General features: G+C 43.5%; 1 protein-coding gene across 3 annotated transcripts in view; it reads right to left on the bottom strand.

Annotated features, from left to right (window-relative positions):
• The window catches only part of PAPPA (pregnancy-associated plasma protein A, pappalysin 1), a 215,964-nt gene that overhangs the window by 86,860 nt on the left and 114,113 nt on the right, over positions 1-14,991 (bottom strand). For all 3 annotated transcript variants that reach the window (XM_014528925.1, XM_014528924.1, XM_014528926.1), the window contains exon 10: positions 536-729. In XM_014528925.1, coding sequence (XP_014384411.1) covers positions 536-729 — 194 coding nt within the window. The remainder of the gene's footprint in view (positions 1-535; positions 730-14,991) is intronic.

Below are 14,991 nucleotides of genomic sequence, written 5' to 3'. Positions count from 1 at the left end.
TGGAACGTAAATAGTGCATTAGGGGACTGGGGAATGAGTCACAGCTTTTTAGAGTTGGGAAGGTCCTTGGAGATCAAGCTGATCTACTCTCTAATTTAAAGATGGGGAAATATGGGGGCCAGAGAGGTGGGGAGACTGGTCCAAGGCCACACAACAAATTCACAGGAGAGTGTTCAAGGAGTACCCGCCCCCCCCACACACACACACAATAAATTGTGGGACTCCCCCGAAAGAATGTGTTCTTCCCCACTGAATTCCAGTGGTATGTCCAAAATGGAATTCTTTCCTAAATGTGAATTATAACAGGTAGAGACATAGGAGGACAGTCATTACCCTGATGTTCCTTCCCTGTGCTTAGCTACTCAACATCTAATCCCAGAGAAATGGTACTCTTGAGGCTCTGGAATTACATTTGGCTAGAGGTATGGTCACATGGCCACATCCAATGACACTACCTTCGAGGCGGGAAGCTCTGAGGGACAGAGTAGAGATTCAGAATATCGGTAGGAAATGCCACACATGGCTGGCGTCTTACCTGGGATGCTGCCGGCTGGCCAATGATGACCCAGCCTGGGCATTGCTGGTCTTGATGGGAAACTGAAGCATTGGATGCCCACTGATCTAGGAACCCTTGGGGCGTGTAGACACCACAGTCCTTGATGCTGGTTTTTTGTTCAAACTCCTCACATACCCCATCACCATCGTGGAAATAGCACCGGCTGGGTTCATCTGCAGGAGAGACAGGGAAGGGGGAGAACAGAGAGATATTGGTCCTTTGGTCTCAGCCATCAGTAGCAGCTGTGGAACTGGACCAAAAGAATCGTCAGCACTGTTAAAGCCCATCACTGATCATCACAATGGATTATTATTCAGCCTTCAAAAAAAAAAAAGGAAATCCTGCCATATGTGAAAACCGGAGCGGACATGGAGGGCATTATCATAAATGACATAAGCCAGTCATGAAAGGACATATACTGTGTTAATAATCCTGTACTGTACACCTAACATTTTAAGAGGGTAGATCTTACGTGTTTTTTACTACACACACACACACACACACACACACACACACACACACACACAAACTCACAAACACGTCCACCTTCATTACCCCAAGTGAGCCCACAGCAAGCTGGTGAGGGAGGCATTGTTATTTTAATTATCATGTTAGTCTTTCAGATCAGGAAAATGAGATCTCACGCATCATTAATAATCTGCCCCAGGTCACACAGTGTGTTAATGCCAGATCCTGGTTTCGAACTCAGGTTTTCCCTTTCCAGGTTCTAGGGACATTACCTGATGTCACAGAACGACTCCAGTCCCAGCTCGGTAACTAGATTGCTCTGTTACTTTAGACAGGACTCTTCCTCTCTGGCCTCAATTATACTTACTATAGAGAAGGGGGTTAGACCACTGGGATGCTAGGAGCCCTTCCTATCTAATTCTCTAGGTTTTAAGGGCTTGTTAGATACCTTGGGCATTTCAGGTAAGCCCACCAAGCCTTGCCCATTCTGCAATAATGGGCTTCATCTTCTAAGGGGTGACTTTATTTCTAACTGACGGAACTGAATCAGCTTGTGAAGTCAGCACTCGCCTACAACACCTTCAAGAAGCCTTCCCCGTAACAGAAAGCGCCCGGGTCAAGCAGAAATAAGGCTGGGATTTCTAGGATGCTGACTATCTGAAAAAGGAGTCTGTGAATTCAGGGGCAGCAGAATGTTGAGCCCCTTCCAAGCTCCAAAATCCCTTGTTTATTTCTGCAGTTTACATAGTGAAATACTATCGAAAGAGCCAGAATAAATCAATTCATTACAATTCAATTATTTGAGGATGGGTCGGAGCCAGTGCGGACTCCAGTGACCACTAGCATGCCTGGCAGTTCAAGTGAGGGACGAACACAGGCTCAGCACTTCTCTGGAGCTCCAGTGTCCTGGTCAGTGTGGCCAACTCACAAAGAATAAAGCCCAGGCCCAATCCAAGAATGACCAGCCATCAATGCAGACTTCACTCATTAGCAACCCAAGACAGGGAATTGCAAAGAGGATAGGTTTTGGCATCAGGTAAAGCCAGTTTCCAATGCTAACTCTGCCATATATAAGTTGTGTAAGACTGAAACAAAATAACCTGTCTTCACTGAACTTCATTTCCCTCCTCCAAAAAGGAATGGAGATAATACTTACCTTGTGTGGTTGCAGTGATTTCCTGAGATGGTATGTACAATGCCAGTGCCTCTCCCATTTTATCTATTGGAACCCTGAGAGCCCCAGCAGGTGAGGTGTTCAAAGAGCTAGAAGAAGAAGCCTGGCCTTTGACACCTAGCAGAGGGGTTTCTTTGTGTGGTATCTACAGAATAATGACTGCACAGCCTCCTGTAGATACGGTCATAGGGTTACCTGACTCTTGGTAACACCTTACTCCTCTTCTAATATGAAGACCAGTAAGGTAAGATTGTAGAAGGTCTATTCTTTAAGAAGACAATTTATTCCCCCCATCAAAGAGACCTCAGAGTGTCAGGAGTTGGGGCTAGAGTTGGAGTTCTCATGAAAGCTAATTTCTTCCTGATTATGCTTAAGACCTTAATAGATGTCTGCCTAGAATCAGCAGAAACTGGGAATGGAGGAGAGAAAGAGATAGATATAGGTGGGTAAATAAGTACCTAAATAAACAGATAATTAATATAGACAGATTGATATAGACAGAGTTAAAAGAGAGATAGGAGATAGAGCTAAAGAGAAGAAGAAGAGAGAGGGGAGTGGAAAGATGCCTGGTTTCTGCCCCAAGATCTTGCTGACAAAGCTACTCTGAGCCCCTTTTTTTGAATAACATCCTTGGACTCTGCTATTCATTTTTCTTGCCAGAGTCCCAGGGGCCCTTCAGCTACATCTGCCCACCTTCATCTGGGGAATTCTCTCTCCATTCCTACTCCCATGCCTCATGCACTGAAGGGAACATGGTGAGGAATGGAATACAAATGTGTGGCCAGGAAAAACAAAGGTAGTGACAACAAAACAAGAGAACGAGACTGGCCTTCTTGTTTTCATTACAATTTACTTAGTGCTTCTTGAATGCTTTATGCTGGGAGGGGAGCAGATTGTAGTGAAAAGAGTTTGAAGCTAAATGATCACCTTGCTGCCTGCCTTCCATGTAGTAGCTAGGTAGCATTGATAATAACACATCCCATTGGGAGGGGTACTGTGAAAACCTATTAGACTCTCAGTAAGTATCTGTTGAACGAATGAGTAACTAAAATTTGGCACCTCTGATGCATATACTCTTGTCCAAATATAGTTTAAATGCTGCGCTCTTTGAAAAAAAAATTTTAACACTGGGTGTTAGGGGGAAGGGGAAGTTATTGAGACACCAGTGGCAACTAGCTTACAGGGGGTTGCAGGGACAGGCTGGTTCCCAGCTCATCCTCTCCTGACATGAGGGAACCTCTCTTGACATTGAGGGAACCCCTCAATTCAGATTCAGTCCCTTTCATGTGGTGACAGGTTTAGAAATCTGCTCTATCCAGTGAGGAGTCTTGATGTGGCTGGGGGGCATTGCCAAGTCTGTCTTCCATGGTTCAGCTTTTACTTGAAAGACACTTTCTTTTCCTTTTGGAAGCAATGAGCTCAGCTCCAAGAGCCTGAGGCCAATGGACTCTGCAAGTGGACAGACACAGCTGATGCTGCTTCACATTACGTAATCTTCAATTTCTGTGGGCCTGCACCATGGAGCTAAAATGCATGCCTCTGCATTCCCGAGGCATGTCCAAGGGACACTGAGACAGACATATATCGTCACCCCTATCTGAAAACTCAGAAAGCCACGCTTCATGGAAATGAGACGAGTTTACCTTGATGTATAAGCAAACATTGGCATTCAAGCTATTGTTAAAAGTTCTCATCCTTGAATTCAGAAACCCTGGATTCAACCTCCTGATCTGCCCCTGGTTACCAGGTAATATTAGCATGTTAGTTCATCTCTCTGTTCCTCTGTTTCCCCATATATAAACTGGAGACAAGATTCCCCTTTAGACTGCCTCAATAAAGGGCTGGGTATGATCAACTACCATAATAGATTTAAGAGATGGGAAAGTGATACAGGTCTTAATGGCCCAGTGCCCAATCTTAAGAGATTTTAGGAGGGAGGGATGTTATCATCCCCAGCTAAGATAGATCCCTATCCTCAGAGGAAAACTGGTGAGGACTCTCACTGCACTTCACCAGTTGTTTCTGAGTATCTGCTTGGTGACTGCGCTGGCACTGGGGATACACAAATGAATCCGACAGGACTCCTCTCCTGCAGCGGGATCACCACTACTTGGAAAAATGGGGGGGTAGCTTCCTGAGAAGATGCTTTGGGGGCAGCATCTTGAAGGATCAAAAGAATTTGTCCATGTTCAGGGAAGAGCATAACTGCATCTTGATCCGTGTGTGTGTGTATGTCTGGCAAGGTCACAGTTCAGGGAGTTCAATGGATCCTGGAGCTGAGACATTGAAAAGCTGATCTGAAGCCAGACTGAGGAAGGACTGCAATGCCCTGTTAAGGAATTTGAACATTATCCTTTAGAGATGGGGAGACCTTGAAGAGTCTCCTGACCAAGAAAGGTGTGTTGTTACCTGTAAGGCTCACAGTCTTTGAGGCAGTGAGGTGTAGACCTGACTTTGCTTAGCAGAGGTTCCATTTACTATTAATTTGACTTTGGGCATATCACTTAGAATTTCTGAACCTTGGTTTCCTCCTCTGAATAATGGTTGAATGATTGATTGTTTAGTATGATGCTCAGATGGCTTGATCATAACAGATGATCAATAACTGGTCTATAATGATGATGATGACCTTGGAGCTGAAAGCAATGGTTTCATTTTACATGAGGGAAGCCGAGGTTCATATGTTGTGGTGACTTATGGAAGCCTTCAGAGAAATTTCCAGTAGACACAGGACTAGACTGATGGGTTTTGAACTCACAATGCAGTGCTCTTTCTATAGCACCATGCTGTCACATCAGACTGGGCTTTCAGTATACAATTCTGGCAACAAAATCATGTTTGACTCTTTACCAAGTTTCGATATTATTTTGTGGAATCTCTGATTTCACTTTTCAGAACAGCCACTAGTGTGAACTAAATATAACTAGTCTGAGAAGCTATTGGGAGTTTACCAAGTCTACAGCCCATTGAGAAAAAAAACCCAAAACAAAACAACTCTCTGCAGATGGGGAGATGAGAGTTTTAAGTAAGAGGAGATGGATTTGGTTTAGGATTCAAGGAGGAAGCAAAGAATTTGAACACAGACTCTTAGATAGGCTACCTTCCTAAGGGTGGATAGATTTACCTGTCTTTCTAAACTTCCTATTTATGAAGATGGGTCAGCTTTGGAGAAATTCGCATCTGTTTCTATTTCCAGAGGGAACAGTGACTGACTGGTATTGGGATAGTCTCTTTTAGTCCAATGATTACTATTTTTTTTTCTATTTTTTAAGCACCAGGAAAAAAATAGTATTTTTTAAGTTCAGCTGTTTGTTTAGGGATAGATCCAACCACAACATGCTTCATGCCACATAACAATTCATCCAAACAACAATATGAAAAGACCAAAATATGCATGATCTTTGTCCAAATAATAGCTCCTTGGAACAGGGGAAACTACAGTGCTTAACCCCTGAAGGTTTGCAAAAGGAAAGCCTGGGGTGTGGGAGGTGGCTCCACTGGCAAATGTTTCCTGTGGAACAGAAATATCGAGACTTTGCATTGCCAAGCCTTAAAAAGCTTCATGAGACACCTACACTGCTGACCTCATTTAAGTCTATTCAAACTGGGGTTTGTCCTTAACATTCTCAACCAGATCAGCCTGTCCAGGGTACAGACGACGGGGTGGCCAAGGGCTCCTACAGAACCATGAATCCACTAACCAGCTTCAGATGCTGATGAGGTCAACTGAACCTGAGGAGCTGAAGTCGGTTTCTGGTTCCTTCAAGGGTTGGCTACATACCAAAGTGGGCCAGAAATTCCTTCTTGTGTTTCACTGTGACAACCAGGCACCATCCAGCAACCCAAAAGCACCAGGAAAAGAAGGGTGAATTTGGATGTAGTCTCACGCTACCACTCCACTCCACTCTCAGGCCTGCCATGAAAAGCACCCTCCGGGGGTAGCCTTGTCCTCTGTCCTCTTGGCCCTGACACCACTGGCTTGAAGGCCTCCCTACTTCAGTCCCTCCTCACAAAGCAGCCTATGATGAGCCTTTAATCTAAAACGTAAATCTGATCATGTTTACAATACTCAATTGACTCCTGCAAAATCTGAACTTCCCCACCTGCTACTCATGCCCTTTTGTCGCCCAGCTCCAATGTTCCTACCTAGGCTCATTTCCGACCATGCCTTCACTCTCAGATGCACACAGTTCCTCCCCAGGATTCACACCTCAGAGCTTCTACCCTTAGTTCCTTAGCCTGAAAGGCTACTTTCCACCTTTGAGTCTTCCATCAAGATTTACTTCCAGCATCTTCAGGTCATGAAGCCTCATATATCAATCTTCTGCATCCCTATTTGTCCAGCACAAACCAATTCCCTCGATTTCCTCCATCATTATGTTCTCCTTCCAAACCAGCAAAACAGGATATTGCCTACATAAACATTTTTAATTTTAAAAATTAAATTATATTTTAAAAAACCCACATTTTTTTAAGTGGCATCATCCCACATCACCGTACCACTGTCTCCTACGTCACATTTCTCTTTCTATGATTCACAGTAAAATTTATTGAATTATCTAAACTTATCCCCTTTATCTCCTGGAATTCACTCTTTAGTTCTCTTCAATCGAGTTTCTGTACTCACCACTCCACCCAAACCAATCTTGTCAAGATCACCATTGACCTCAACATTGCTAACACAAACCACAATGTCAAAGAATCTTGAAGTATATAAAGAAGTGCCTTTTCCTTGAGGTATTCTCTCTCAGATGCCATGGTGCCATGCCATCCTATCCCTTCTGGCTCCCAGCTCTTCCCACACAGATTCATGTGATGTCTTCTGCTTCCCTAACTCTTTACTAAATGTTGCCACGTTTCAGTGTTAGAGCTTAGGCCCTTTTTCTTATCTATCTACTTCCTCTCATCCAGTCCTAAGTTTTAAGTACAGATTTTAGAACATTTATGCACTAATGACTCAAACATTTCTTTAGATATGACCTCTTCTCTGAGTCCCAACAATGACATCTCTACTTAAATATCTGTTTAAAGTCATCACAAAATCAACATGTCTGAAACAGAAGTAATGGTTTCTCCCCACATTCCTTTCTTCCTCCTCTTAGTAAATGACAACATTGCTCAACAAAGGCTAAACCAAAACCTTCTGAATCATCACTCCTATTTTTTTAGCCAACTCACCAAAACCAAAAAAAGTACATCTGGTAGACTTTCATCTCAGAAAATTCCAAAAAGATCTACTTTTGCTCCATTACCAGCACCCTAATCTAAGCCATCATCACTGAGGTATTGCTCATTTAATCAGCTTTTTCTATGTCTGATTCCCAATCTTCCCTCCCCTAGAGTGCAGCTACAGTGGTCCTTTAAAAACATAAACTATATCAGACCACTTTCCTACCTAAAGCACCTCAATGGCTCCCCATGTCACATGGAACAAAATCAAAATCTTGTAACATGGCCTATGAGTCCCTACTTTCTCTGAATGTCTCCTATCACTATCCTCTTGCTCACTAGGTTCCATTCATTTATTTGTTCATCCATAAGTGCATCCATTCAACAAGAATCTGTTCCCTAAATAAGCCAAACTTGTTACTGCTTCAGGAACTTGCACATGTTACTCACTTTATTGGAATACTTTTTTCTTGGATTTTCTCACACTCTCTTCCTTTTAATCATTTAAGGCTCAATTCAAATAGTACTTCCTCAAATAATAACCCCGTCTACTTACAGTAAGCTCACATCCTATTCCCCACCCCATTAGAGAGCAGCATACCACTGTATTTTATTTCCTTCACAGTATTATTCACTATCTAAAATGAATTTTTATTTATGATAAGATTTATGGGAGTATGTCTCAAAGTGCACCTCTTTCTTCAGGATCAAGAGCACTGCCTTGCCATATTGTGACTAATATTTATGAATGGATGAATGAATGAAAATGTACAGCTCTTGGATTGTGAGATATTTCTGAGCTGGCTCCAATCTTACCTCTATTTACATCCCCAATACTTAGGACAATGCCAATCTCAGAGCAGGTATTCAGTAAATAATGAATTAACAAAGTTCTTTTGGAGTTTCAGAATCTCTGTTATTGATTATATTGATGATGGCTCAAACCTGATTTGAATCTGTTTCAGCAGTCTGCTACACAAAGATTTTTATGAAAATATTAATTAGAATGAGATCATAATACAAATACAAGCACATATTAAGAGAAAAAAATATCCAATTCTATCTAAACCACCCCATAATATTTTTTTCCTGTGAGACATCGTGACTCACCATCTGTCCTAATATTTTTTTTTCTTAACTGAATTTGCAAAGAAATGAAATATCTAGGTAAAAAATGTGGTGCATACTAAACTGAAATTTAATAAAGAGATTTGATGGTCTTGTGAATTGGAACTTGAAAATGCATAAAAATGCATTTACATCACCTTGAATTTAGTATAGTTATTTGAATGGCCTAAAAAGATTGTAAGCAAAGATAGTGATCCTAATAAATGACAATACATTCAATAGAAATGAATGTTCAAAGCCCTGAATGGGTTTTAGCCGGGTCTCTTTTGGGTTCAGTGCTATCTCCTGATAGGAAAGAGGGGATAAATGTCAGTACCACAATGGATTCTACAGTGGCCGCGAAATACGCCTGGCGTTCTAAGCATAGGCAAGAGGAAGAGTAATATCTAGGATGCAAAGGCCTTTAAAAGTATGAACAGGAAATACAATGAGATTTGTTTTGGGTAATATACGCTAATAATAAGTGGAGAAAAGCCACCTGAAACATTCATATGCAGAAGAGTATGTGAAAGTGACAGAGTGATGAAAGGTAGCAAACTACAAACAGAATGTTAGTGGTTTTATTGTGATTTCATCACCTCCCAAAGAAATAAACACATCAATAGGTTAAAAAAAGATAGAAAGAAAGAATAAAGAATGGGACCTTGTTTCAATAGCAATAGCATGGTCAAGAGAACAGGAGTCTAGAGTAGATGTCCTCTATTCTCCCCAAGGCTGGGGACAAGACACTTCCCTCTGTGGGCTGCACTTCCCCCTTCTATAGACTGAGAGAGTTAAATCAGCTACCTTTAATTTAAGGTCTCCTTCAATGAAGTCACTCTACTACATATTTGGTACTTGATACATTTTTTCTATTAATCATTAAAGTAATGTTGTTGTTTTTGGTCTGGAGATGGAAAAATGTGATCAGCAAAATGAAGACTGAGAAGGGTGCAGGTGAAACCATTCGGAGAAACACAGAAGAGAACTATAAGGAAAAGCAGATGAAATTAGGGACAGGAAATCAAAATTTGAAGCTCATCTCTGTCACTAACTTACTCTCCCGTATTGGGCAACACACATCATCATCGTTCTGGGTTTCATTCTTGTCTGATAAAATGACAAAATCACTTTTCCTACCCATTTCAGAAAGTGGCTGTAATGATCAAGTAAAATAATGCTATGGAACATACTGACACATGTTGTTGTTTTCACATATTTTTATCACAGCTACAATTTAGAACTCATCTCCCAAATCGTCAAATGGCTTTTTTTAATTCATTGTTTAGGTCTCAACTCAACCATCACCTGCCTGGTGAGACCTTTTCTAACCACGCTATTTTAACTGCAGCCACCCGCCAACACCCCCCCTTCCCAGTCTATTTTATTTCCTACACAGCATTATATTGCTTCTTCAAGAGTTTAAATGATCATTGCATTCTTTCTGAAACAGAAGAGCAGCCCTGGGAGAGCTGAAGGGTAGGCTGTTTTGCTCACTATTGCATTCCAAATCCAGGACATAGAAGACAATCCGAAAATATTTGCTGAATGAATGAATGAATAATTGATGGTTTTAGTGCTGCAAGAGTTTTAGAAATTATCTCGTCCTCATGCTTCAGTTTGCAAGTATCACAACTGAGATTCAGAGAGGTTAAGTGACTCATTGAATGCTGCACCGTTAATTATTATAGGCCCAAGGTTTGGGTTGACTGACTAAGGCTCATTTTATAAACACTGGAAATAATGCAATGTCAAACAAAAGTTGGTCTGTGAGAAATACATGCAGATGAGCATGAGAAAAACAGTGCTTTCAAGTAAAAGTCAGTGTGTACACACATCGTATCTATTCTTCAATTCAGTGAAACAAGCTGCCCATCTGTCTCTTAAGACATCCTCAAGGTTCCAGAGAAGAGAGACTTTTGAGCAATGGGATGCTATGTTAGCAGTAACCAAGGAATCGAGGCCAAATCAGGGCCCCATGTGAAAACCACGCCCATCAAGCCTGTCTGGCATAGCTGATGGTGACTAAGGTGACCACAGTGTGGTGGGTTCTTGGAAGGGTTCCTATGCAAGAAACCTACCACCCTGAGCTCTGATCAGTGTGGGCATCCAGGAAGACTATCCTCCTGCAATATGGTTCCTGTGAGTCCACAGGATGAGACATTGGAGCCACGGTGTCCTCCTTCTCCAAGTTGGTGATGCTCGGAAGAGAGAAGCCGAGTCACTGGGCAGGAGTGCACTGCACTCAGGTAAGTTTTCTTTGTCTTACATGACGGACCGGCTACTCTTCTGTCCTTTTAAAAGGATTTTGTGTTCATCTGAATCGATGTGCTCTTTGATTGATAGTGTTACACTGAGTTTTGTTCTTACAGAAATGTGAGCATATGTCTCTCTCTTCCCAATAAGGAATAAAGAATGGGAAGGAGAGAAAGGAGGAAGGGAGGGAGAAAGGGCAAAGGAAGAAAAGTAGGAAGAAAGGAAAGGAGGGGAAAATTGATTCTAAATCTTAAGAGTTATCTTGGAACATTTTAGATCCATCAAAACCCCTGTATTCTGATCAGAGATGATAAGGGTGGGCATCACTATTCATGTTCAGAAAAAGTTCCTAGGATTTGTGGTCTCTCTGCAATAAGTTTCCACCAACTGGAGAAGATGTTTGCCCAAACAAGAGTTTGAGATTGCAGATGGCATTGCTGGCTGCAGGTGCCAGAATGGAGGTCAGGGAAGTCTCCTCTGGCCCTGGAGATGGCTGGGCAGACCAATTCGAAGCCACTGGTGACTGCTGGGGCCCAAGCTAGGCAGCCTCATGAAGAGATGTCCACAGAGGTATGGGAACGCTGAACCTAAGGAACTGAAGGCTCCCAGGGGACACAGTAGAAGCTCTTCTAACAAACTACAGTTGGTGTGAAAATGCAACAGGCTACCTCAGAAGATAGTTGTTCATTCAATGTTTTCTGAGGCTCAATGGCGTCAAGAAATCATCTGGTCCCTGCCTGCTTCCACAGCCTGCTCTTGCTTTCTCTCATGCTCTTGTCCCAGCTCCAGGCAGGCTGAAATCCTGTCCACTTCCTGGGTGTCCCAGATTCTTCCTCCCCTCCCCACCTTTGCAGAAGCTTCCCCAATGTTCCTAGCTTTGCTTTTCCTAAGTTGAGCCTCCAACCATCCTTTCATCCAGTCTTACCCAGACACTCCTCTGGAAAATCTCTCCGGCAATCCACCCCAGAAGGGCCGGTTGTCCCTCTCTCTGTTCTCCATAGCATCATCTAATTCCCCAATTAAAATTATAGCCACTATGTAATAAGTATATTTGCTAAATGAATAATTGGATGGTGTGGTTCCTGTTAGGCCCTGTGTTAAATGCTTTTAAATAGGCAATGTCCTTTAATTCCAGAAGAATCCTTTGTGTTTGGTGGTGTTATCCCCATTTCACAGACAAGGGAAATGGTCTTTAAAGAGTTTCATACAGCGAAACCCAAATCCTTATTCATCTGATTCCAAAACCCACTCCCTTACATCCACCCACGTTGCCTAATCCATGTCCTTTGTGAGAATGTGGATACCGAGGGGGATCTAATGAGACCGCTGATCTGATTCTCCACGATGCCCTGCCATTCTGTGGTACTTGGGGGGCTCCGGGGTCTGCTGTCACATCCCTGCTCTCCACCAATTAACGGGGTGTCCATGAGCAGCCCACTTCATCTCCGAGCCCCAGTTCCCCCTTCAGCAAGCTGGTGACCTGATGTCTTTGCAGACCTCAGGAGAATGGAATGAGAAGCTGCCTAGAAAATACCTAGCAAGGTGCCTCACAGGAACAAAGGTTCTGGGGAAGATCCACGTCTCCCTCTCCCTAAAGGAAGCAATCTGTCTCAGCTACCTTGTGCCAGTTAAACTACACAGGCTCCATAACCCTTTTCAATTTTTAAAAGTAGAATCCAAGGTTTTTGTTGGCAAGTGATGGAATATGTGGGGGCCCAGATTCCTGGCCCACAGTCCATTAGGGAATTTACCAGGGGAGCTCAGGAACCTTCCACTAAAGTACTCCCTTCAGAGGCAGTACTTACAAAGCCATCAATTTCCTTAACAAAGAGCCTCTGCTTAAATGCCCCTTCAAGCAGTGTTATTTACACAGCCATCCACTTCCTTTTGAATTCTCTGCCTGGGGGGTGGCCTACCTGCAGTCCTTTCCAGCTGCTAGTTAACTAGGCTGGTTCCCAAGAGGAAGCTAGCTGGACCCGGACTTCGTTTTGAAAGCAGTTGGATTTGGGGTTATCAGAGAGTTCTGGGGGGTGATTTAAGTAACCACCAAAGTCACTGCTTCTATCTACCCCTTCTCCTGAAGTTGTAAAATGTTTGGACCTCATCAAAGAGTTATGACCACAGTCAGTACGGAGATAAAGGAGCCTTGCCATTGGAGCCAGTCTTTCCTTTACAGGAAGGTACAATCTGACTAAAGAACCCCCCCACCCCACTTTAGTGGCAGAGCTGGGATCTGAACACAAGCAGCCCAGCGCTGACGTCGTGTAGAGAGGACCACTGTGAGGTGGAAAGTCAGTGATTCAGACAGGTCCATCGGACCCTAAAGGCCAACAAAGCTCTACTACACTTTGTTGCCTGATAAATAAAACTTAAGAAAGTTACTCTTAAGAAACAACCCTTTAAAAATACATGCTTCCCTCACTCATAGTCTGTACTTATGGAGCCACAAATTATTTACAAGGTCCTGGACTAAATCCTAGGAATCAGAGGAATTAACTGGGTCTCAGCATGCAGAGAGCTCAGAGTCTAGTGAGCAGGGCAAGTAAGGAATTGACTGACTGACAGCATTTTGCTCTGAGGCACAAGATGCTGTGAGAGCAGGAAGGAACCCCACCAACCCCAACTCAACCTTACCCAGCATCAGAAGGATTCCTTTAGGGCAGTGGTTCTCAACCTTCCTAATGCCGCGACCCTTTAATACAGTTCCTCATGTTGTGGTGACCCCCAATTTCATTGTTACAAATTGAACATAATGAAAGCATAGTGATTAATCACAAAAACAATATGTAATTATATATGTGTTTTCCGATGGTCTTAGGCGACCCCTGTGAAAGGGTCGTTCGACCCCCAAAGGGGTCGCGACCCACAGGTTGAGAACCGCTGCTTTAGGGGCTAACACCTGGGTTAAATCTCTGAGGAGGAGGAACTGGTGGGGACACACCCCAGGCAGGGGAACTCTGAGAGCAAATGAAAGGAAGCTCGAGGCAGGGTCATAGGTGCAAAGCCCAGAAGATTCTGAAGCCCAAGGTACATGTGACTAGATCAGACCACTCCAGTCTTGATGCCTGATGCCATAGTAAGGAATTTAGATTTACCGTATTTTTCCGTGTATAAGACACCCCCCGTTTCCGACTGGTGTTGAAAGACAAAACCACTCTGAAGTCCCTTCAGGTCAGTTTCCAGGAGTACTTTGTGGGCCCTTGAAGAGCATCCCACTAGGGGGAGGTGGGTCTTAAAACATTGCCCCTTGCCCGGCTGGTGTGGCTCAGTGGCTGAGTATTGACCCATGAACCAGGAGGTTACTGGTTCAATTCTAGGTCAGGGCACATGCCTGGGTGCAGGCTCAACTCCCCAGTAGGGGGCACGCAGGAGGCAGCCAACTGACGATACTTCTCTCTCATAGATGTTTCTATCTCTCTATCCCTCTAAACAAATCAATATAAACACATTTTAAAAAGCCCAAAAGACAAACACTGCTCCTATCATGTCCTGATATTAGGACCTTACAGCAGCAGGCCCTGCTCTTGGTCTTACTGAGCCCAGCTGTCTAGGAAGCTGCCACCAACTCTCCCACCTCCACCCGGGGCGTTACTATGCCTACTGGGGCGGCCCCACCAAACCCTGCACATCCTCACTGACCACTGTCCTCAGCAGTCCTCCGAGGAAGGGTTTTGGCTCCTGCTTGTCACTCCCACCCACACCCTGCCTGGCACCTGACTTCATATGCCGCAGGTGCTCCATGTAGACAGAGGAGTGAGACTGGTCTCAGCTGTCTTTGCAAGACTCCAACGCTGAGGGCAGAGGGCAGAGAAGGCAACTCTGGTGGTTGTGAGCAGGGCTGCACAGGCAGGGCATGGACTATTTTATCTTTCTGGCGAATTAAAATTGAAAACCCTTAAAATTATTATAATTTCAGATTTGCTTTATCTTAATTTCCCCTTGGTATTTAATCAGTAGCAGCCAGGAAAAAGGGGCCTTTAGTTTCTCCCTCTGTTAAGTAGTTAACGATCTGTAAACAAACACTCCAGACAGTGTTTCTTAAAGAGACCCTGGGATCTTTTTATGTGGAGAGTCCTTTTGCACAGTCTATTATTGTCCCTTCTCATTTTCTGTTTGCTGGTAGGCTGTTCAGCTCTGGAAAGTACACTTAAAAAATTAGATAACAATAATGATCAAGAGGTAGCATAAGTTTCGTAGCTCAGCCTGAGGGCCTAAGAGCCAGATCCCAGAGCCGAATCCCTTTCCTGGGGAGCCTTGAGTA

Source organism: Myotis brandtii, unplaced genomic scaffold (assembly GCF_000412655.1).
Source record: "Myotis brandtii unplaced genomic scaffold, ASM41265v1 scaffold658, whole genome shotgun sequence".
NCBI lineage: Eukaryota > Metazoa > Chordata > Mammalia > Chiroptera > Vespertilionidae > Myotis > Myotis brandtii.
The sequence above is the reverse complement of the archived record's forward strand: the minus strand, read 5'-3'. Positions and strand labels throughout refer to the sequence as shown.